Source organism: Falco cherrug, chromosome 3, assembly GCF_023634085.1.
Source record: "Falco cherrug isolate bFalChe1 chromosome 3, bFalChe1.pri, whole genome shotgun sequence".
Lineage (NCBI taxonomy): Eukaryota > Metazoa > Chordata > Aves > Falconiformes > Falconidae > Falco > Falco cherrug.
Window position 1 is genome coordinate 69,039,267 of NC_073699.1, and position 23,247 is coordinate 69,062,513.

At 39.4% G+C, this 23,247-nt stretch overlaps 1 protein-coding gene and 1 long non-coding RNA gene across 2 annotated transcripts in view; one reads left to right on the forward strand and one right to left on the reverse strand.

The window, feature by feature from the left end:
- Window positions 1-23,247, forward strand: part of ZNF407 (zinc finger protein 407) — a 344,031-nt gene that overhangs the window by 10,583 nt on the left and 310,201 nt on the right. Inside the window, exon 2 of the mRNA XM_055703745.1 lies at window positions 16,331-21,199. Coding sequence (XP_055559720.1) covers window positions 16,366-21,199 — 4,834 coding nt within the window. The 5' untranslated portion in view covers window positions 16,331-16,365. The remainder of the gene's footprint in view (window positions 1-16,330; window positions 21,200-23,247) is intronic.
- Window positions 9,188-16,316, reverse strand: LOC129735495 (uncharacterized). The gene is made up of 3 exons (XR_008731202.1): window positions 15,875-16,316; window positions 15,326-15,411; window positions 9,188-14,412 (listed from the first exon to the last, which is right to left on the reverse strand). It is a non-coding gene; the product is annotated as an uncharacterized LOC129735495 (long non-coding RNA).

Consider the following 23,247-nt stretch of genomic DNA (forward strand, 5'->3'; position numbering starts at 1 on the left):
CAGGATGCTGGGACAGCTGCTATGCTGTAGGTGCAAGAACAAGCCTTCTCAGATTTGTGAGAGGTAAATGGTACAGTCGGAGCTCTGCGGAGTCGGAATCGTCTTTCTTTTCTCCACGTTGCTAGGTGTAGCAGCTCTGCTCTTCTGGGACTTGTGCTTGCTTGTCTTTCTCCTTTAGCTGAGGAGGCTGTCCCATGTGGGTTGAGCAGGAGCTGGTGGTTTTTCCTCCTGTCTGTGTATTGTGTCTGGGATACCAGTACCTAACTGAGGACTCCAGGTCTCACTTTCTGATCCAGACATTTTAAAGCCTGGCTTTGAGCAGTTCAGTAGTGCCCGACATCCTTGGTAGATACAGGCTTAAGTGATTTTGAACTGTTGAGTTTTGAGAATAGAGTGCAGATTTTTGTTTCATGGGACCACCCAAACCCTTAGAGCATACTTGTTGCCTGGTTCAGCCTTCCCTTCCCCTTCATCTTTTTCCTGTTTGTGATCTGGCATAAATTTTCTAAACTGGTAACTGGTTTTAGAGTTGCAGCCTTTGATGTTGAGTATGGTTGTTTTAAGGATATGTTTCTCATAGAGGACTGCCTTCCTCATTCTTTCTCTTGTTCCTCACTGTTCATCTCTACTGCAAATCAAATTATGATATCAAAATAATTATGAAATCAATATCTACTAGATCCTTAACTTTTGTACTTTGTAGTTCTTTTTGCTCACCTTTTTTGTGTGTGGCAGGAGGGTGTGTAGAATATCTTTCTACCATGTTTTTTGTTTGTGTATTTCATCAGTATCCTCTGCTGTCTGTGTATGCCAGATTAATTTAGTTCAGCAAGAGATCTTCATGGCTGTTTTTTCAACAATGACAGCTTCCAAACCTGAATCACTGTAGAGAATGAATGAATTTGTAAACACTACTCATTTGTATTGTTCTGGGAATGGGTTGCAAACTATGTACGTTGGCCTCATGGACTGCAGTTAAAGAATTGCTGAGAGCGCCTTTTCTGATGAATAAAGTTAGTTACAGAGTAAATAAAAGCTCTGTTTGAACACATAGCCATGGCGGTTTCGTCTAAACGAAGGAGTGCAGTATCACCTGGGGCAGCTGTGAGCATCTCTGGACTTCAGGTCTTTGCCAGCTTCCCTTGCACCCCTGAGACAGTGACTGCAGGCAGCCATGCAACATAGCTTGGTTGTTGCTTCTGCCACCCACACCAGCTCACCAGCTGCATTGTGAGAACCAAAGCAGGGTTTTGCTCCCTTGTGACTTCTTTCTCTTGTTTTCAGACCGTAAAGTGGACACACTGAAAATGAAGGTACATTTTGCTTTTGTGCTTTTTTTTGTGCTCTAGGGGAAAGCTGAAAATAAAATATTGGTAGTAGGCAGTAGCCTAGGTTGTGGCCTGCACCTTAAGGTCATAGGTTGCTTGTCTTGTTGCCTTATTTCTTGCTCCATTTTGGAATTTACCTTTTTATGTATAAATTGTTTTCCATGCTGTATTAAATAAAGCTCTTTTTATAACCTTTAATCCTTTGGCTTCTGTGAACTTCTGGTGGTTTTTTGGCTGCCTTTATCTTTCTGTTGCATTTTTCATTTCACTATATGTCGTCCAGTCTCCAGTTCCTGAACTCTCAAGTCTTAGGTCTTTTAATTGGGAGAAGCCCTTTTTTACATGTTGTTTTGTCTGTTGTTAATTTCTAAGATGTGCTGGTTTCTTTTGTCTTGTCTTTTCTCTGATGCAGGTGATTTCAATGCTTTTTGCCGTTACTCATTTTCAGTTCGTCCAATTCCCAGTTGTACCGATTACTCCAGGAAACAGTAGCAGGATAGGGAGGTTTTCTTCCCCAGTTGGCCAGCCTGGACTTGGCCCAGGTCAGCAGCAGCTGGAGGTCAGTATCTGATGCCCATCGGCCCCGGGGCTGCGGTGCAGCCAGCTGACTATCTCCCACCCATTCCTGGGGGAGGAAGATGGATCTGAGTTACAGTGCATGGTCCTTGTTTACCGAATTAAGTGTCTATGTTAAGTTTTTAGTTTGATTGCTTTTCTCCTTTTCTCACATTCTTTCTTGCCATCCTCCTGGAACAGATTTTTTTTTTTCTTTTTGTAAAAGGAAAAGTATACCAACTCTAAGTATGAAGTGAATTTTTACAGCCAAGTTATAAATTCCAAAAACCAGGGGCTTTATAATGGAAACAGTTAGGGGGGAGAGGGGAGGGTGTGCTATAATACATACGTAACCTTTTTTCCCCCCTCTTTAGTGAATAGACCGTTTAAACCAAATTAAGTAAAGGATATAAATTCTGTTGTTTCAGTTTTTAATATTTCATGGCTGATTTTATAGATAAAAATTACATTTAACAATAAATATGAAGAAGAATTTATACAGCCTGTTCTGGTTTGATATGGAACAGCAAATCCCATTTCTCTGTAGCTGTAAAGAAAATTCATTATAATGTCTTTGATTGTAAGAGATGGCTTCATTGTGATTAGTTACACTGATAATAAAACAACCTTTTTACAAATGGCACAAGATACATGAGATCTCATGTGTCTGCCTTTTAATAGCATTGAATTTGTGCATTTGCTACCTTTATTCTGTAGCCCTTTTTTCATTTATAATTAAGCACTTTTAAAATCTACAAGTTATTAAAAATAGTCAAATATAAATTAATTTTCCTTTTGAAGCATTCTGGAGAAGGTGTTATTGATAGAGCTAACCATTCTTAATTGTTGAGCTTTCAAAATAAACCCCCCTAATTTTAACTACAAAAATGTGTTTTTATGTCATTTTATTCAATTCTGAATAACAAATTTTGGGGATAAAATAGTGAAATCTGTATATCTGATATTACTTTCCAAATCCTTTTTAAGCACCTAAGGAAATATCTTGACTTTCAAATGCCCTGTTCCCAGTGACTTCAGTTGGATTTAGATGTTTGTAGGTATTTGAGTAATTTAAAATACAGATAGTGGCATTAGAATGTTTGGGTAAAAAACTGGCTGCCTGGCTGGCTGGGCCCAAAGAGTGGTGGTGAATGGAGTTAAACCCAGCTGACAGCTGGTCACAAGTGGTGTTCACCAGGGCTCAGTACTGAGGCCAGTTGTGTCTAGTATCTTTATCAATGACCTGGACGAGGGGATCGAACGCACCTTCAGTAAGTTTGCAGATGACACCAAGTTGGACAGGAGTGCTGATCTGCTGGAGGGTGGGAAGGCTCTGCAGAGGGATCTGGACAGGCTGGACCGATTGGCCAAGACCAGTTGTGTGAGGTTCAACAAGGAGAAGTGTTGGGTCCTGCACTTGGGTCACAGCAACCCCACACAGCGCTATGGGCTTGGGGAAGGGTGGCTGGAAAGCTGCCTGGGGGGAAAGGACCTGGGGGTGTTGATAGTTGACAGCCAGCTGAATTGAGCCAGCAGAGTGCCCAGGTGGCCAAGGTGGCCGATAGCACCCTGGCTTATATCCAAAACAGTGTGGCCAGCAGGGCAAGGGCAGTGATTGTCCCCCTGTACTTGGCACTGGTGAGGCTCCACTTCGAATCCTGTGTTCAGTTCTGGGCCCCTCACTGCAGGAGGGACATTGGGGTGCTGGAGCGTGTCCACGGTAGGGCAGTGAGGCTGGTGAATGGTCTGGAGCACAAGTCTTACAAGAAGCGGCTGAGGGAACTGGGGTTGTTCAGCCTGGAGAAAGGGAGGCTCAGGGGGGACCTTATTGCTGCCTACAGCTGCCTGAAAGGAGGGTGTAGGCAGGTGGCAGTCAGTCTCTTCTCCCAGGTAACTAGTGACAGGACAAGAGGAAATGGCCTCAAGTTGTACCAGGGGAGGTTTATATTGCAAGTTAGAAAAACTTTCTTCACTGAAAGGGTTGTCAAGCATTGGAAGAAGCTGCCCAGGGAGGTGATTGAGTCACCATCCCTGGAGATACTTAAAAGATGTAGTGCTTAGGGACATAGCTTGGTGCTGGACTTGGCAGTTAATGGTTGAACTCAATGATCCTAAGGGTCTTTTCCAACCTAAACAATTCTATTGGTCTATGATTTGGAGGAGGAAGAGGATTTTTTGAGGAATTCATAGCCATTAAAGGGTTGTTTATTTACTTTTTCCATTGTACATACATCTAAGAATACTTAGATCTCCTTAGCACAGTAGCTCAGAATGAGTTTGATGAGAATAGTGTAATGGTTGTAATAAGAACCTTTGCATATTTATATGTGGTTTGTGCTGTTACAGGGGTTTAACCAGTAAAATCTTCTGTATTGTTTAGTTTATAGAAATAATATCAGATATTGGATTCAGGAAAAATGGTGCATATGCTAGAAAACAATATTTTAAATTGCAAAATGGAATTACAGGGCCTGTGTTAGAAGTGAATTCCTTTCCTGCTTCACATAAAAAGCAAAAGAATTTTGTGCTTTAGAATAAGGAAGACTGCAGAGCTGACAAAACAGAAGTTGCATTTGATTATCAAATACTGCTGGAATTTACTGGAAAGTGAAAATCTGAATAATAGTGCTTGGGAAAAATAGAATGTAATGCTCGAGTCTTCCGGAAAATACAAGATGGCACAGCACACTTAATATTAGGTTTCAATGTAAAAGATATAAAACAACATTTTTGCTCCTGTTATCAGTAAGCTTTAATTTTAGACCATTGTCTCTTTTCCATTGATGATTACAACTAGGAAAAGAAGTCCCGTAGCACTTGTTAAAAGTGTTTTCCCAGGATGAATACCGGGAAAATGACTATCGATGACTGAAACACAGCACTAAATCTTTTTACCACCTTGAGAGTAAAACAAGCTATGCTTGCACCCTTTTCTGTAGGAAGCAGCCCATTTGGCTTGCAGTCCTCTTTCCATGCCCGCATTGCTCCATCAGAGTGGGCTGCATCTGTGATTTGGGTTGCTTGGTCAGCTGAGAGTGCAGTGCCAAAACTGTGCCCTGTCCAGAGTGGGGAAATCACCATGCAGGTCACCCATAAGAGTAAGCTTGTGGTCCCTCAGATCCTCGGGGTGTTTGAGGTGAACAGCAGCCTACTTAGTAATATGTCAATTTTTCCACCAGGAAAGCATTGGAGCAGGTGTAATTTCTTACTCTAGCTTGGTCCCTGGGTACCTGCCCGTGGTTGCCACTGAGTATGTTTTCTGTGTTCATTAAAACCTATTGATCTCAGGAAAGTTTGTGGGATTGATTTTAACTCAGTGCTTTTCAGGGAATTAGCAGTACTTTTAGCAGTAACACTCTCCTAACATGCTCCCAAGAGAGCGTGATGTATTGAGGAGACACAGAGGACACGAGCACAAGTTGCAGCCCTGACCCAAATCCCGAGGTCCCCTCACCTGGGGAGGTGCCACGTGGTCCTGCTGCCACCCTCTTAGATGCCAGGAGCTGCATCTGGGAAGGGTCTGGTGGCATGCTGCACTCCCTGCCCAGGAGGGATTTGGGGAGCAGGAGGCAACACCTGGGGCCACCAAGCTGGCCAGCACATGTCTTCCCTGCCTGCGGAGGAGGAGGAGGAGGGCTGTGGTGCCACCCTGATCACACCAGCCAACAGCCAGGTTAGCAGTGGCTCTGTGTGACTGCTGGGTTCCAAGGGGAGGAGGAGACTCCCCTCACCTTGGGCTCCGTCGCTGGTATTTGCCAGGGAGATGTTTGATAGTGTGGGTGCTGACCAGAAATCTGAGTTTGTGATAAACAACAGCTGAAGGAAATACACTGTAGTGTTATGTATCTGCTACACGGTGTGCTTCAAAATGACAGGATTTTGCACACTAGATACCCAAGTAACAGAAAACTAGTAAGCAAGATATAACTAGTAAGCTTAGATATAACAGAATGAAGCTGCATAATTTTTGTTGGTATTATGGGAGTGGTCAGCCCCATAGTACAACTGCTCCTGATGTTGCACTGCTGCAACCATTCCTGCAGGAAAAACGAAAATTGTAATTGTCAGATGAGTCCTTGTTTGGGAGTGCACTTGAAGACAGGTGTCTCATGTCAAGCCTAAGAGGAATCCTGCTGACACTGTGCACATGCTTAAGCATATTGCTAGTTCTGGAAGGTAGCTGAATTTCAAGAACTGATTTAGGTAGGCACAAAATTTTTTGCATTGAAACAAATAGACATGGGGGGAGGTGGATGCTATTGATAAGCAGTGGCATTTGAAACCTTCATGGTATTTGCTCCCGAAGTATCAGTACTGTGAATGCTTTGGACAAGAGGTAAATGGGGGTTTTATAGGTGATAGTGGTATCAGCAAGGGACTGTCCCTTCTCAGTTCCTTCCCCTCTTGAATTCTGGCTGGCTAGGACCCGTTCTGGGGAGATGTGGTTTCACTGTACAGGCTGTGGTACAAAGTAGATGCTGCTGTGGCATGCTCTGGTCCTTCTCTCCCAGGTGTACAGAGCTCTTTGCTATAGCACTGCCTCCTTCCTCATTCACCTCCGCTGTCCATCTGCTGACCAAGAATGTGTTTTGCTGGGGAGAAGTGGGAGCCTGCTCAGCCTTCAGCCTCTCTTCTGTCTTTGGCTGGAGTGAAGGCACCTTTTGTAGCTACATGGCTTAGGTGCGGTGAAGGGCTTGAGGATGGGGAAGGGAAGAAGGTCTATGTTGTGCTGTAACAGTAGTTCTTGAGTGGTATCATCCACCACAGAAATCACCCCTCATTGCTGGTGCTTGGACTCATGATGCCATTGCTGTCTTGTATTAGTTTCCATCTGTTGACATGGATATTGATAGAAATTAGAATAAAATTCAATGCTAGCCCTCTGAACTGTTCAGAGTGCAGAAGTATGTAGCTTTAAAGGGTGTTCAGTGACTTCAGCTGAAGCATGGGTTTGCTTACCTGAAAGCAAATAACAATTATTATGAAGGAAGCCAAGCTTTGCACAGCCATGCATGTTTTAAGTCATAGTGATGATCACCTAAGGTTATTGGGGAAAAATATCCCCCTATGTGTTGTGGAGGAGATGGCAGCACTGTTGTGATTGCTTGCACATCTGAAAAGAAACCATTAAGGAGAGAAGGTGTGATTTGACACGCAGCTTTTCTGCTGCATATTAAGCGTTTATCCTTTATCCTCTGTAGCTGAGATCTGTGTACAGATACCGCCTTTTTGTACTGTTTTTCTTATTTTAATTTCTAATGATGGATATTAATTTCTGTTTGTTAGAGATCTGGTGATGCAAAGAAGTGAAAGCTGGTTCTTAGGCTTTGCTGAAGTGTGCTGGAGGGCTGACATGTTGTGGCAGGGATTTGGGGCAGCATCTGTCACACAGAGCCCTTCTGAACACACCCTGGTGCAAAGCAGCCTTCCCCTTCCACCGTGCTTCTCCACCATCACCCTCTGCTTTATTTTAGCAACCCAGCTGAAAAATCAAAACTGAAAAGAAAGTTGATTTCATATGTCTTGTAGGATTGAGCTGAAATACCTCCAGTGTGCTTTCTTCTATTTCATTGTGCAGAAAAACAGGTTTTGTCTTTAATAGTTAAATTTTTGATTGTCTATACCAGTAATACAGTAATTTGATATACACAGGCATGTAAACATGTATATTCCAATGAGATTATGTTCTAATTGATAATAATATCAGCTGTCATTTCTGTTGATATGCTTACCAAAAGAACATGTAACACTTTTCTATTTGATCTGCTTTTTTCAGATGAAATGCAATTACTTCCTTCTGTGAAGTGGCCACCAGGTGTCATCAGAATACTTTAATTTTTATTAATTTCTCCTTTTCTGTAGAAGCATGTGTACACTTTGTACTTTTCTCTGGAAACTTTGTTAACCCACCGCACAAACAATCTTAAGTGCTTATGTTACCTGTTCAGCCAAAAACTGGTGCAACTCCTTTCAGCTGAGCTGCTTGGATGGGCAGCTGACAAGAGGAAAACAGGATGTGCAACACTGAGAAGCATGTGCATACGTACACGCACCACTACATGCATTCTTTGCCTCAGTAAGTTAAAAGATGGTGATATATACAGTAAACCAAACCATGTAGGCCTGATTTACGTTAGTAGGATGTCATTAAAGAGCTACAGGCAAGGCAATTAAAATGATTACTCAGAAAATACTAGTATTTAAAATATGTTAAATTTCCCTTTCTACTTCCTACCATCTTCCCTCCTTAATGCCTTTTCTTGAGTTTTGGTGTCCTGATTTTACACTTAATATGTATGTTCTTGTTGTTTTAATTAAAGTTTTATTTATTTCATTTAGCTGTAATTTTTTGGCATACTTGCATTAATTGTGGATAAAATACATTCCATCTATTAGCAGCCTACCTTCAATTTAAAATGATATAGGTTAGGTTCTTTTCTTATATTCAGTGAGCTATGGCTCAGTGAATACCTGGGTAATAAATATCTGAAAAATGCTCAATATCTTATTTTAATTTTTTTTATTTTATAAGAAATGAAGAGAATATTTCAATGATTAAAAATCTCTTTTTTTTACCCCCCTTCTTCCCTGCAAGAAAAATATTGCAGTTTTTTCTAGTTCTGACTTCCCTTCTGCATCTTGGTTCAAGTAACTCAAAGAATGGGTTCTTGATTCCCAGCCAGCAGAGAGCTAGCTGTTTGTGTTGGCTTTTAAGCCTTCTCAAGCAGTGTCAGTAGACAAATGCATCCTAGGCTGTGATGATGGAGGCCTGTTGTTGCTTTTTGTATGATATGGTAGTTTAAAACAAGGGGCCAACAAAGCCATCTTTTTTTTGTCTTTTAGGTTTCATTTTGAACACAGGTTAATGGAAATTTAGTAAATCCTGGCAAGTGTTAAACACCAGAATAGCCACTTAGGAAATTCATACTCCTTATATTTTAAAGGAGAAAAGAGTCAGGACTTCTAGGACTGGTTTTCTAGGGTAAAAATTCTGAGAGCCAGTTTGCAAGTAGCAGCAGTTTCAACTTAGTTTTATCTTTTGCTGCCAAAGTGCAGGAACAAGTTAAGACTTCCAACATTTTTTTTCAGGTGTCAGTGATAGTGCCTGTGTACTTCTGATGAGCTCCAGTGTGGTCCACTGTACATAAGAGCGTATTACAGCCTATGACAGAAAAGAGATTCAAATTGCATTTACTTTTTGCTTCTCGCTATTTTAATTGGTGAAGTTGGTGAGAATTGCTTCTTGCATGAAACCATGTCATTCTGAGAATTCCCACAAACTGTGGGACTCATTACTGTATGTGAAAAATGAACATTTTCTTTCCTGAAAGTTTATTTCATGGACCTGATAAACTCTAAAGTGTTTTGAGAATACTTAAACAGTGCTTTTCATCCATAAATGTCACAGTCTAATATGAATACGATCTTTCTTGGATCCTCAGAAGTTTCTATTGAATATTTTTGTTGCTATTATATGTATGGCTAGCTCTGGAAATAGTCAAAATTCCTTGAACTTACAATTCAAAATATATGGATGTTTTTAAATTTTTAAAAATTGAGATTGGTTATTCAACAATTTTTAGGAGATACTAGTGCATTTCCTCCTATTCACTATCTTGGACAGATGTACCTATTGATTCTGACAGCACTTGAAATGAGCGTGCATCCATGTCTTTCCGTTTTGACTTCCTCTTCAAAGCTGAAGAAATCAGTGGTCACTGCTGCATTTAGCAGAATTTGGCTTTTTGTCAAGTGAGTGGATGATGAGCTATGGAGCCTACCCTTCTTCTTGTCATTTTTCTGGTGTGAATTAAAGAATATATTCTTTATCAGGAATTCGTAAGAACTTCCTTTATGTTGGCAATTTCTGCCCATCCAGAAGGACTTTCAGTGGTTTGGAAGCAGAAGCAAGAAGCATGTGAGTAGTATGGCAGAATGCGTTTTCCTGTGATGTTGTTAACAGTTCTTTTGGCTGTTTGCGAGAAAATGAAGTTAATGGGTGTAGATAACTTGTTTTCAGGGATATACAAATGATGGCTTATCAGAGGGTTCTTTATTTTGTTACTTTAACTATTGTAGAAGCATCAATGTGGAAATTTCAGTCTTTAGTCTTTGAAAGCCTATAGCTTGTTCAAAAGTCTCCCAAGGAGGTTCTGGTGCTTTACAAAAATGAGTGGTTTTGTATGAAGAACAGGTTCACAATGCAAAGCTTGAAGTTCCAGCATTCTTGAGCTGCAAGGGAAAAATACATGTTTGTAATGGATAGCATCAAATACTCCTCAAAATAAAGGTTAACTTTGTTCTATTTGAAGAAATAATTGTATTGTCTTCTGTATTCCGTTGCTGAGGAGACTGTTCTCTTGGATTGGCCTCTGTGGAGGAAGTGAGGTAACTTCCTAAGGCCATAAGACAGACATATGATTTGATTTAGGAAGGATGTTATGCCGTTGAAAATGAGAAGATGTTTATTTGACACAAAGGTCGTATGTTGAGATGGGTTGTTCACATTCAGTTTTGTGCAGGCTATTTAAGGGGCTCATTAAAATTATTTTGCCTCACTGTATCCATGATTTCACTGAAAGAATTAATTGTCTGAAAAAGAGGAATTTTTACTGGAAAAAAAGAAGAAACTCTGTTTTCCATGTGTCATACCCTTTACAAACACTGCAGGTTAGGTATTGATTACTTGGATACTATATTACTCTTACTGAGAAGTACTTTGAGAATTCTAATGCCAGAATTAGCATAAAAAATAAAAAACAAGGTAGAATTTAGTACTTGAAAATATACTTTCTTTGTGTTCTTCTGTACACATTCCTACCCCTTCCCTTAGCGAGCTGGCGTATGAACAAAAAGAGAAGTAAATAAAATTGTATTGAGCATCAAGTTAAGGAACTTTGCAGTTCATTACAGGTTTATGGATCATCACTGAACTGCTTGTTCTTTTGATCTTAATTTATGATTACTACTTTCTAAATTTCATCTGAGGATTAGGGCAATACACGTCTTACTTTGAATGTCTTAACTGCACTGTCTCCACCTTTTGGCATAGAGAAATTCTATACTATTTTTTGGACCAGAGGAAAAAAACTTGAAAAAAGTTAAACTAAAATGTTTTCTCTTTCCATCAAAGAAAACATCTGTCCACAAATGACTGATGTTTTTGTATAGAACTGTAGCAGATACTATATCAATGTACAAAAAAAGCTTTGCAGGAAGAATTCAAAAATTGGTGGTGTTACCTGGTAAAAAATGGTGGTAGCAGCTCAAAAAGTGGTGTTTTCCCCATTTTTTGTATTCATTTTCTTCTTTATAGGTAGTGAGATGGTGTTGAATTGTGACTGTGGAACATCTTTTAAATTTGATTAAATGTTGAAACAAAAGCTCCACGATTCTAACTTTGCAAATCCCAATGAATGAGAGAGGAGAATCTTTAGTTATATTTGTATCTGTGACACAGCTGAAGTATTGTGTATTATGCACTTGTGATTTAAAAATGTGTGTATCTCCTCATATATTCTGTGAAGATTTTTAATTTTGGCCTATGCAGATGTAACGTGTGACAAACATTTTGCTTTCGAAGATCTTAAAAACATGTTCCACCTCTTGGATACTTGGAAAATCATTGAAGAAAAAGGCATTATGTTAAAGACTTAGCTCCTATTTCCAGTAGAATTACTGAGCTTAGCTTTTTCTGTGCAAAAATGTTGAGGCCACAACAGGTTTCTTTCCAAAACTCAGGAACAGCAGTGTGCTGCAAAGAACCTTAAAATGCATTAGGTAATGTATGACTGTCTCCAAGCAGAAGAATTTGTTAACCTGAAGCTAATGTGGCAAATTAATTTTTGGTCATATCCTTTAAGAATCTGTTCAGCTATACTTGATTTATATGAACATTAACAAAAGATTTATGTTACAAAAAGTCAACCCACTTTTGAATTAGAACAGCTTCATTTTGAACATCAAATATGATGTTAAGAGAGTGCTGTTTGACAGAATTGGGTTTTAAACTATGGAAATACTGAAGATTTGATGGCTGTCTGCTTAGCTTGGGCTTGATCCTGGGCTCTGCCATTCTGTTGTGTTGTACCTGGCAATACCATCAGCGAAGCCTTGGAGCCTGTATAAATCCGTTTGTGTTTATTTACGCAATACATTAAGCGGTTAGGTTTTGTTGCACTTTAGATGTTAGTTGTAAAGATGTAACTGGTATCTTTAAAAGGTGAAGGTACAAGAAAAGGCATGAGAGCTTGCATCTTAATCGTTTTTAGTCCTGTTGGTCCATGACTACGGTAGTTTAAGAGCTGTTCTTCCCCGCTTCTGCTGCTGTATGAGTTTGCCAGCGTTAGATTGATATCAAAAGGCTTACTCAGTCACACTAATACACAGGAATTGGACTTAAGTGTGTGCTTAAGCTGCCGTGGCTGCAGAAGGTTACTTGTTGCATCTAGAATGTGGTTTTGGTTACCAGTTGATTTAATCAAATTCCAGATGCTGATTCTTTGCTCCTGATGACAATCCCTGTGCCAGACTAAGGTTTGATCCGAGATTAATTTTGCAAAAAGGAACTCATTTAACTTTGTGTGTCATGCGGTCACTGGGACTGTGCAAACTCAGAGTGCTGTTGATGCCTTCTCTGAAGCATTGGTTCCTGTATTAATACCAACTGTAGGCTAGCCCTTAATCAGTACTAGTGGCTTTGATGAGAACGGAGGCGAGTTGGCTCATGTAGGCTGAGGATTAGGACCATCCAGATTTGTGACTAGATTGTTGCTTTACCATTGCCCTCCTGTCCTATAGCAAATCTGAGAAGGGGCTTTCAGGAGAGCTTACAGCAGAGAAAACACTAGAGGCTCCTTTTGCCTAGAGGAGGCTTATGGTATGCTGAATGCGTTCTTCAAGTAGTGATAGTCATTTGTGCAATAATCCATGCAAGGAAGCTGAGAAGAGGCCTGCCCACAGCTCCCTTTGGGTGTGAGGCAGTACTCTCCCATCAAGGAAGCTGAGGCATGTGCTACTGAAATTGTGTTAGAGACACAGCTGTGTTACCTGAGCAAAGACCATAGTGGGGAGAAACAGAGACGTGGTTCAATGTTGCGGTCTAGATCTTGTCTGAGATGTGGACAATGGACCACAGCTCAGCAAATTGCTGACCATGGTCCCAGCAAAAAGTAGTGACAGTTGCCATTAAGTGTTTTACCTCAGAAGATTTGCTCTTGTCCTAAAGGCAACTTCAAGAGAGAACTAAAAGAAATTGAAGGCAATTTAATTCCTTAGATTAATTAATATAGGAATAATTTTAGAGAAACAACAGGAACTGACTCATAGTTGTTTTCTTGCATAGAAAATTCTTTCTGGGTGATGGTTTCATGAAGGTGCATACTCCCATGTAGTGATATTTTGACAGTTTGTATGGAGGTGGGACAGAGGCAAATCTAACTGTAGGAAGAGTTTGCAGGGGGAGATGATTTTCATGAAAATTCAGGTGTGAGGTAGAGATGAATCTTATAAAGGTGTATAGTTAATTGTTACTACAGCTAACTTACATTGTGCAGCCGAGGAGCCATTGCTTTGTTATCAGTTGTGGGGATAGATGTGAGGCTGTTGACTTCATTAGGAGTACTGCCTGTAAATGAAGTGGAGTGCATCCTCAGTCTGCATGCTAGGAGTTTATCATGAAATGAAGACAGAGATAGGTATCTCCATTTGCTGTTGACTTGGAGAGCTGGAGGAATTAGTCTAGAAGGTTGGGGCATAAGGTCTCTTTGCCTATTTGTATTACATGTATCACTATTTTAATTTCATACTGAAATTATTGGCAGCACCTATGAGATTTGTGTTTTGTGTTTTTCACTTGCCCGGCAACTAGCTTGTAGTTGTGACTACAAACAGTTTACAAAGATAAAGTAAGGGAAATAGATTTTTTTTTTCTAAGCACTTGAAAAAATCCCTAATTGGTGCAATACAGTTGAGTTGAAGACAAGGTTGGATGCCACAGCTGAGGTTGTGATCCTAGATTTTTGGTGGAGCACAGAACAGGAGGAACTTCTATTGGAGAGTTAGTGAATAAATGCTGAGAAGTAAGGCTAACCTGCAGATACTGTACGCAAATAATCAGCCATGTTTTTTTGAGGTGTGTGGAAGGCTAGCAGAGATTAGCTGAATCTGCACTTGTGTGGCAGAGACTGCTGATACCTGCCTCTCAGAGCTGGGGAGCATCCACCTCCTATGAGTACTTTATCTTTGGCTGGAAGTAGCTTGTGATTTCTGTCAGAGATTGATCTAGGTGTGACAGCACTTTAACATTTAAATCAAATGACAGGATGGCGTGAAGTGTGGCAGAAGAGGGTATAGTGTGGAGCCACCAGTCCCCTACTTATAAATATGTCTTGAATGTATGAATTTTTATCAATGCAAAACCCCCTAATTATCCCGATACAACCTTTGATAGCGGAAATTTCCAGAGCAGGTATTAGTTCACTGCTGGACAGGTTCTCTTATAAATCAGATGGCCTGAGAGGAAAGTGTCCTATAAAGAAGATGGAGAACTGGTTTGAGATTGAAAATTGTCTTGTACAGCAAAGAAAAAAACTGCTGTTCTTCCCTAGGCCATGCAAGGGAAGTGTGGTCAGGTCTCCGTGGTGGGCTGGGAACCTGCTGGGGAGGTGCAGCAAGGCAAAGGACGCACAGCTGCTGCATACAATCGGTTAAGGATGGACTTATAGCACTCATCACAGAAGTAATTTATTGATATTTCCCAAGTTATATAAAAAAAAGCTGTACTGCGCTTTAACAACATAATTTTCATCTGATCTTTCTTTCTGTATCCCAAACAGTGCTCATAAACCTTTTCAGGGTAAGCTTGCACTTCAAAGGCTTCATCTTCCACTGCTATTAATTGCTGTAGCATTTTTGAAAATACTGACAATATGCTGACTTAAACCATCTGAGAATATAGACCCGATTGTTTTACATCTGACTAATGGTGATAGTTTCTATCATGTTTAGTGAACAAAGAAAAACAGTAGTGTATAAGAATCAGAAAACCACAGTTAGAGAAGCAATATCTGGGTCCTCCAAAGGGCTGTTGTGATCTGGAGGTGGTTATTCTCTTGTTATGGAGGTATAGCTAGCTTGGTATAAGTTTGGTCAGTACTTTAGCTCTATGAGTAGCCCTACAGTTGAAAAACTGTTCAATATATACAACAACTGTGCACTCAATTCCTTATAGGCCTTCCATAAATTATTAAGCAGAAAAGCATTTTTTTTTACTTCCATAGGTAATAAGTCCAACTGATTTGAGTGTATTTCCTCAATTTAATATTTTCTTACTTTGTCCTCAAAAATAAGCATTTTTTTTAGCATGTACTTGAATAGTTTTTTGTACCCTGTGTTGTCTGTATCAACACTGCAATTACTTAATCTTGTCAGAAAGTACTTACAATTGTGGTCATGGCCTCATTCAATGGGTAACTGAACAAAAAACTGGATACTTGGGTCTGCAGCAAATTGATGTTTAAATCATAGTCTAAAGCACAATAGATAAACATTTAGTATTTAATCATCTGTTAAAATGAAATGCATTCTCAGTTCTCAATTGCTTCATATCAAAATGAAAAGGTAATAAATGTCAAGATCTGATTTCCTACCCCCATCCCTCTTATAAACTGTGTTGGGAGCATCGGTTTTCTAGTGGTGACATCTTTTTGGGAGCAGGAAGGTCACACTGGGCAGTTGAGCAAAAGCTTTTGGTAACTGGATTTGGATGGTTAGAGTTTGTGCTGAGGTTCAAAGATGCTGCCCTTCTCTGGGTGGCTGTTTCATTACCCCCCTCCTCCACCTGGGAAATGAAGTTTTAGAGGATATTTTAGTAATGATGGGGAATTATATTTGAGGCATATTCTTTTAGTACATGGCTCTATCTGTGTTTTCCCTCTTTCTCTTCAGCAGGTAATCTTAAGCAGAGGAAGGAAAAAAAGCTTCATACTTACAATGTTTAACCTTGTTGTTGTGGTCATGACCTTTTCCTCCTTGGAGCTTTTAAATTTGAGAACCAGGATTCTAGTTCAGGAAGAGTTGAACATCCCATGGCTGGTTCCCTGAAAGCTGTTAGTGTTTCATGTTCTAAATACTCTTCCAGAAACAAAGGTTAGGCTTCTCTGCCCAAGTTCAAGCATGTAGTAAATGACTTGATTACATGAAAAATATGGAAGCTAGTGCTCACTCACTCGGTGCTTATCACAGTGAGAGCTCTGTAACCAAGTACCTAGCAGTTGGTTTGAGTTTTAGATGTCTTAAGTTTAGACACCATGCTGAAAATGTAGCCTCGTATCTTTCATTGTGTCTGTCTTTCTGCTGTGATTTTAATTTGCTGTATTGCTTCTTTTTTTTACTTGAGTCTTTTAACTTGTGTGTAAAAGACTAATAATAACTCTTTTCTTTTATAGGTACTAAGCCAAATGACCTACAATTGATAATATCAATGTTAAGCATGGATGGGGCAGAAAATAAGAAGAGGGATGATGTTGATGAGAGTTTACAAACTGAGTTGACAGAAGATTGCCAGAGAAACACAGCAGGAGAAAATGCTGGATGTGACTCTTCATTTCAGCAGAAAACAAGGCTTATGTCAGATGAAGTGGTCAAGGGCCTTGAAAAGAAAAGAAAAGAGAATGGCACGAACAAAAGGGCACTGTCAGAATCACCAAACCTGGATGCTGTTGAAATAGGCAAGCCTGAAAATGAATCACCAAACCTGGATGCTGTTGAAGTAGGCAAGCCTGAAAATGTCTCCAGAAAAAGAAAGTGGAGTTCTTCAGAAGACATGAAAGATACTGAAAGGAAATTGCACAAAATCATAGCTGAAGAAGCAAGTAGTGTGGTAGCTGGAGCTGTAAAGAAGGAAGGATTTGCTGGTTGTCTTGATGATGATATATTTAATGCAAATTTCCTGTGCCTACATTGTGATTTCAAATGTGCTGATGGTGCCATATTGAAGATTCACAAGGAAAATAAACATTCACAAGAGGAGCCAGCTGCTGTTCCTGATAACTTACCATCTTCAGAAGAAAGCAGTGTTGGCTATACAGTTGGAAACACAGAGAAAGACCTTAAAGGCAAAATAAGTGATCTCTGTTTACCTTCCTGCTCTGATATAGAAAAACATAAACGAGAAAGCCCCTCTAAACAATCCAAAGAGCTAACATGCCCTCACTGTAGTTGCACAGCTGAATGTATTTCGACATTACATACACATGTTAAACAAGACCATGAGAAATCCAAGATATTTTCTTGTGATCTTTGTGGTTTTCAGAGTGCTGAAGAAAATCTCCTAAATTCTCATTTCCTTGGCAAGACGCACCTTCGACGCCAAAATCTTGCTGCACGGGGAGGACTTGTACAGATATTGACAAAAAAATCATTTAAAACCCAACAAACTACTGCAACCAAAGAAAGGAATGTCAGAGCAAAACCTGCGACCAGCAAATTAAGGGCAAGAACTGTTGATGCAAAAGAATTAAGTGTTTGCAGTGCACCAAAAGGCTCAAAAGTAAGCTTGTCTAAACAAAACGATTGCACTGAACTTGTTGAAAAGATACCATCTTCAAATGTTCCCACTCAAAAAGACGATACTATGACCGAAGAAGCGTTGCTTTCTTCCAGTGTACAAGGAAATTGTGAAGTTTGTACTGAAAAACTAGAAATACCAGGACCCTCAGAAAATATCTTGAAGAAAACAGAACTACCTCCAACTACCAAAAAGCTAGTTAGAAGTTTAAACACGACAAGGAGATTTGATAGACGAGAACATAAAAGAAATGTTGTCTTGTTAAGGTCTTCATTTGGACAAAGTAGGTCTTTTAGATTAAAAAGGCAGGTTAAAAGAAGGTACAGCTTGTTGGGTAAGAGAGGCAAGTCTGAAATTCTGAGAGTACACATGAAGCATATCTCCAGCACACAGCTTGAACCTGTTGATTCAAGCCCTATGTCACATACAGAATTAGAAGCAGATGCTGAAAGTAATTATAATACTCCCTCAGAAATTCAAGATCTTACTGAAGATAAGCCAAATACCCTTTCTTCAAGCAGTACAGATACTAAAGATTCTGATGTTAAACTTACTGCTGATCATGGTCTTCTTCATACTTGCATTAACTGTGGTTATGTTTTTCAGAACAGAAGAAGTTTGGAAATTCATGTTGCAAAGCTTCATACAAAAAGGATCCAGTTTCATTGTCAGATGTGTAGTTATTCCTCTGGAGTCAGGGAAGACATGAAGCAACACTGTCAGGACAGTAAACACCAGATGGGTGGTTGTAGCTTTAATTGTCAGCTCTGTTCATTTACCAGCCTGAATGTGATCGGCCTTCGAAGTCATATGAGTGAAGTGCATAATATGTCCCATAGCTGTCCAACTTGCATTCTCTTTTTTCATGTAGAAGAAGACCTGATAAATCATCAAAAAAATGAGAAACATGATGGTTCATTACTTCAGCAAGCTACTCCATTGAGTAACTGTGATCAGACGTTGCAAGTGATAACTTATGGTGACCCAGTATCAAACAATAGCCAAAATCTTGAGAAGGAAGTGGAAGCACCAATGAAAGCAAAACCTCCAGAATCTTCATTCATAAATCACAGAAATGAGCTAAAGCATTCTGTTCTGAATAAAACCCAGTTTCAATGTAAAAAGTGTTTTTATAAGACGAGATCTTCCACAGTTCTTACAAGGCACATAAAACTCCGACATGCACAGGAGTATCACTTCCTTTGCAAAGCATGTAATCTCTACTCATTGAGTAAGGAAGGAATGGAGAAGCATATCAAAAGAAGCAAGCACCTAGAAAATGCCAGGAAAAACAACATTGGACTACGTTTTGAAGAATGTATTGAAAAGGTTTGTGTTGGTGTTGGTGGTATTAAAACAGTGGTGGATCCTTCAGTTTCTGGGAGTGGGAATATAGAATTAGATAAAGAAATTATACAAGTTTCATCCTCTTCTGTGGAAAACATACCGAGAAATAAGGAATTTGTTCCACTTGATCAAAGGATTGGTGAAAATGAATTGGTTTTAGCTAATGCACCCAAAAGAGGAAAACCCAAGGGCACTATTTCTAGGACATGTACTCATTGTGGTCTTTTGGCCTCCAGTGTCACAAATTTGACTGTTCACATCAGACGAAAGCACAGTCATCAGTACAGCTATTTGTGTAAGATTTGCAATTACTACACTGTAACCAAAGGAGATATGGAACGCCATTGTGCAACCAAAAAACACAAAAGTCGTGTTGAAATAGAAGGACGTGGAAAACAGAACTCGGAGATCATCGTTAGCCCTGAAGGAGGTAATTCTGAATCCATGAACAAGAAGGTTAATAGCCCCATGACTGCCTTCTGTGAACATGTTGAGGATGGTAGCCAGTCATCAGATTTGGAAAACTCTGTCTTAGACAATCAGGAAGTTGAGCAAGGAGATGCAGAACTAAAAATTGTAAATGCCAGTAGGCTGCCAGATTTGGAGCATACTAGCAATCCATTAAATATAAACCAACGTATATTTCTGGAACCAGCAAGGGTTACTCCAGATGGTGACCCATGTTTCCAGAGAAGAGCAATGGGTGCAAATGACAACAAGTGCATACACTGCAGCTTCATTGCTCATTCTTCATCTTCTTTAGAGCTGCATGTGAAACGAAAACATACAAAACAATTTGAATACTACTGCATGGCTTGTGACTACTATGCTGTTACTCGCAGAGAGATGATTAGGCATGCAGCGACAGAGAAGCATAAAATTAGAAGAGAATCTTACGTTTATTCTTCTTCTGGGGAGGAAGCAAGCACAGCAAATACCACTAAAGAAGGCACTGCTTTGTCTGGAGAGGAGCACCATCCCAGTGCAGGAGAATTGAAAACTGGTTTGGGTGAAACAAAATGTGCCAATGATGCAGCAGAAGGTGATCATATGAGTAAAAGCTTAACTGAGTGTACTGTATTAGATGAAACTGCATCTCCAGGAATGCCTAAAAGCAGCAGTTGCCAAAATGCAGTAGAAGGTGAACTTGAAGAGGAGTCTAAAAATGGAGGAGAAAACTTTTTTTGTGAAGGATTTCAGCAAACTCCTCAGAAAGATAAAGGTGTTAAACTTGACAAGGAAGCATCAGTTAAAGAAACAGGTACTTACAAGTTGCAGCAAAGTAGGCATGGGCAGGAGCTGCTCAACTCGGCTGATGATTGCACTGCAGAAAATCAAAATAGATCAAGCAACACAAACCTGAATTCAGGAAAAGGCGAGGAAAACTTGGATGCAAATAGAGAAAACCCCGAAGTAGAGTGTAGAAACGCATCTATTTTCAAAAAAATATCACTGAAGAAAAATAACCCACTTGTGCTAACTCTTCCAGAAACAAGTAGTGCAGTAGAGCAATCAAATTTTACTGGAAACATTGGAGAAACGGTACAAAATATACATAGTTTAGAGGGTGACAGAAGTTTGAAAGAGGATCCTACTGGGGAGGAGGAAGAAGCCCTTGTGGAAGCACAACATGAAGTAGAAGTAACTATAAATAACAGTGTTTGGGAGGCAGATGGCTCAACAGCTGAGGGCATGGAAGGAAGTAGTGATGAGGCTTTAGGAACAGTTATCAGTGCTGATGATAAAGGAAAGGCAATGCAAAATTTTGGCAAGTTTGATTCTTCTATAGTGCGGTTAAAAAGCCATCAAGATGGGGAGGCCACTGACCATTCTGCTGAAGGACAGATGTCAGGTGGAGTGAAAGCTAGTGAGCTTACCATGAAAGCAGAGCTTTCCCCAAGTGGTGGGAAAAAGAAGAAGTCAGAAGGAATTTCCCTTGGGGAGTCGACACGTATTCGCTGCGATGACTGTGGTTTTCTAGCAGATGGTTTGAGCGGACTAAATGTTCACATAGCCATGAAACATCCTTCAAAAGAAAAACATTTTCATTGTTTACTCTGTGGAAAATCATTTTACACAGAGAGCAACCTTCACCAGCACTTGGCCAGCGCTGGGCACATGCGCAATGAGCAGGCAAGCGTGGAGGAGCTGCCTGAAGGAGGTGCTACCTTTAAGTGTGTGAAGTGCACAGAGCCCTTCGATTCAGAGCAGAGCTTGTTTCTCCACATCAAAGAGCAACACGAAGAGCTCTTGCGGGAAGTGAATAAGTACATTGTGGAAGACACTGAGCAAATAAACAGGGAGAGGGAAGAGAACCAAGGCAATGTCTGCAAGTATTGTGGGAAGATGTGTAGAAGTAGCAATTCCATGGCCTTCCTAGCTCACATCCGTACCCATACAGGTATGGAAATGCAGTCTTTGCAAGTGGTCTCTTTCAAACAGAGTGAATTATACCATTGGTCTTTTTCTGCTTGTTAATCTCTTTAACATTTCTTATGAACTGGCATTCATGTTGCCTGATGAGCCCCCAGTGAAATTCAAAATTACCTAAAGGGGTGTGAAAATACAGTGATCAAAGGGCAGAGAATGTAAGAACATTTTAAGCGCAGTCACCCTGCTTTTTGTTTCATATAGAGAAATTTCCTTCCCTTTAATCTAAATTGTAACCACTAATTGGTTCTTAAATTTATATAATGAAGCAGTGGTGGTTTGAGAGAACAATTAGCTGTTCTAACTTCCTCCTCCTTGCAGTTGTTTAATATCCAAATTGTTTATTTCATTTTAATTCAGTTCCACTTTCAGCATTACATAATGCTTCAGGATAGACATTTTATATGAGATCATTCCTAAATAAGAAACAGCAAGAGGTTTTTGTAGAAATAAGCTATGGGAATTGGAATTGGTCAGCCTTTTTGGAAGGTAGTGTGTAATGCTGTTATGATGCAGAGGGATGTAGCATCTGATTTAGTTTCTGTGCTGATCACACTTTCAATTCATTTTTATGTTTAATTTTAAGTGGAAAATTTAAAAACATTTTTGTAGAAAAATGCATAAGCTGCAGTTCTAAATTTATGTAAAAATTCACTGTGATGTTTCTATAAACCTGCCATACATTCTTTATTTTAAATAGACAGCTTTTCTAAATCACTGAGCTCTGCTTAGACAAGTGGTGTCTCCATGGTTGAATTTATGAGTGGATTTGAATAATAAATTCACATTTCATTGAACATATTTTCATTAAAACTGTAAGGTTTATTTTACTGTACTTTTAAATAATGGCTTATTATGGAAGCTATAGTTTAAATTCATGCAGTATTTGAAACTTAGTGCATGGTTACAAGGAAGAGAACAAAAAGGTAAGAAAAAAGAAACATAAAAAAATGGTAATTCCTGGCATAATCCTAAAATAGTTTTGTAAGGTTTTTTTATGAAAAGCCAAGGGCATGACTGGACAACAAAGTTTAAAATTAATCTTGGGGAACATGGACATTGTATTTCAAACCTTTCAAAGTATTTTACTATAACTGCAGTATTCATGTATGCCAGTAAGTCACATACTTAATACTTTCAGCATTACTTCTGTCCTGTCAATAACGTAGTTATCTGTATAGCTTCTGCTAATATCCAACTCTGAATGCAGTGTTAAGTCTTACAGAGGGACGCTCGTGTTCACATGGTCAGAACAGTTGTATAAGCCCTTAATATGCCCTCTTACGGCAGATAAAACTGAATAAAACTAAGGGGGAGGATGCTAATGGAGCTCTCTTTAGAATTCTTTATGCAACTGTCTGGTCAAGACATGTTGCTTATAATTGATGTGTCCATTACTTGAATTCTCTTGTAATTATAGTCAATAAGTCTTGTAAATGTGTTAAAGCTCACTAAAAGCATACAAATTCAAGAACAGAGTAAGGCTAATAATTTAAAATAATCAATGTAGGCATTTCAGCACTTAATTTCCCTTGTGTGTTGATAGCTGATCATTCTTAATCCATTAAGATTTATTTAGTCGTTTACAATGCAAAATAGGTTTGCACTGGTCACTTGTGCCATTTGAAAATGTCCACCAGGTTAAGTGCAGAATGTAGTCCATTAGTCTTCCTTGACTATATGTATTAATTGCATTTAAAATCAAGTTAATGTGGATGTGAAAGTGAGGTAACTATCAATATATGACAAAGCAACCCTACTTACATAAGTTACATCATTGATTGTAACATTTAGTAAAAGTTAGTGTACTTTTTAACATCTTGTGTGTAGGTCTTATCATGAAGTATATTTTTATTGTGCTTTTGGATGGCCCTAAATATGCAAAGCAGTAAAAGGATATGTTTCATTTTGCAAGTCATTTTTTGGTGGTGCATATGGAGGAATTATAGAAGGGTTACAGCTTAGAGTTTTATCTGCCCTCTTTCTCATGGCACCTTTATATGCAATGCTTTTCTTATG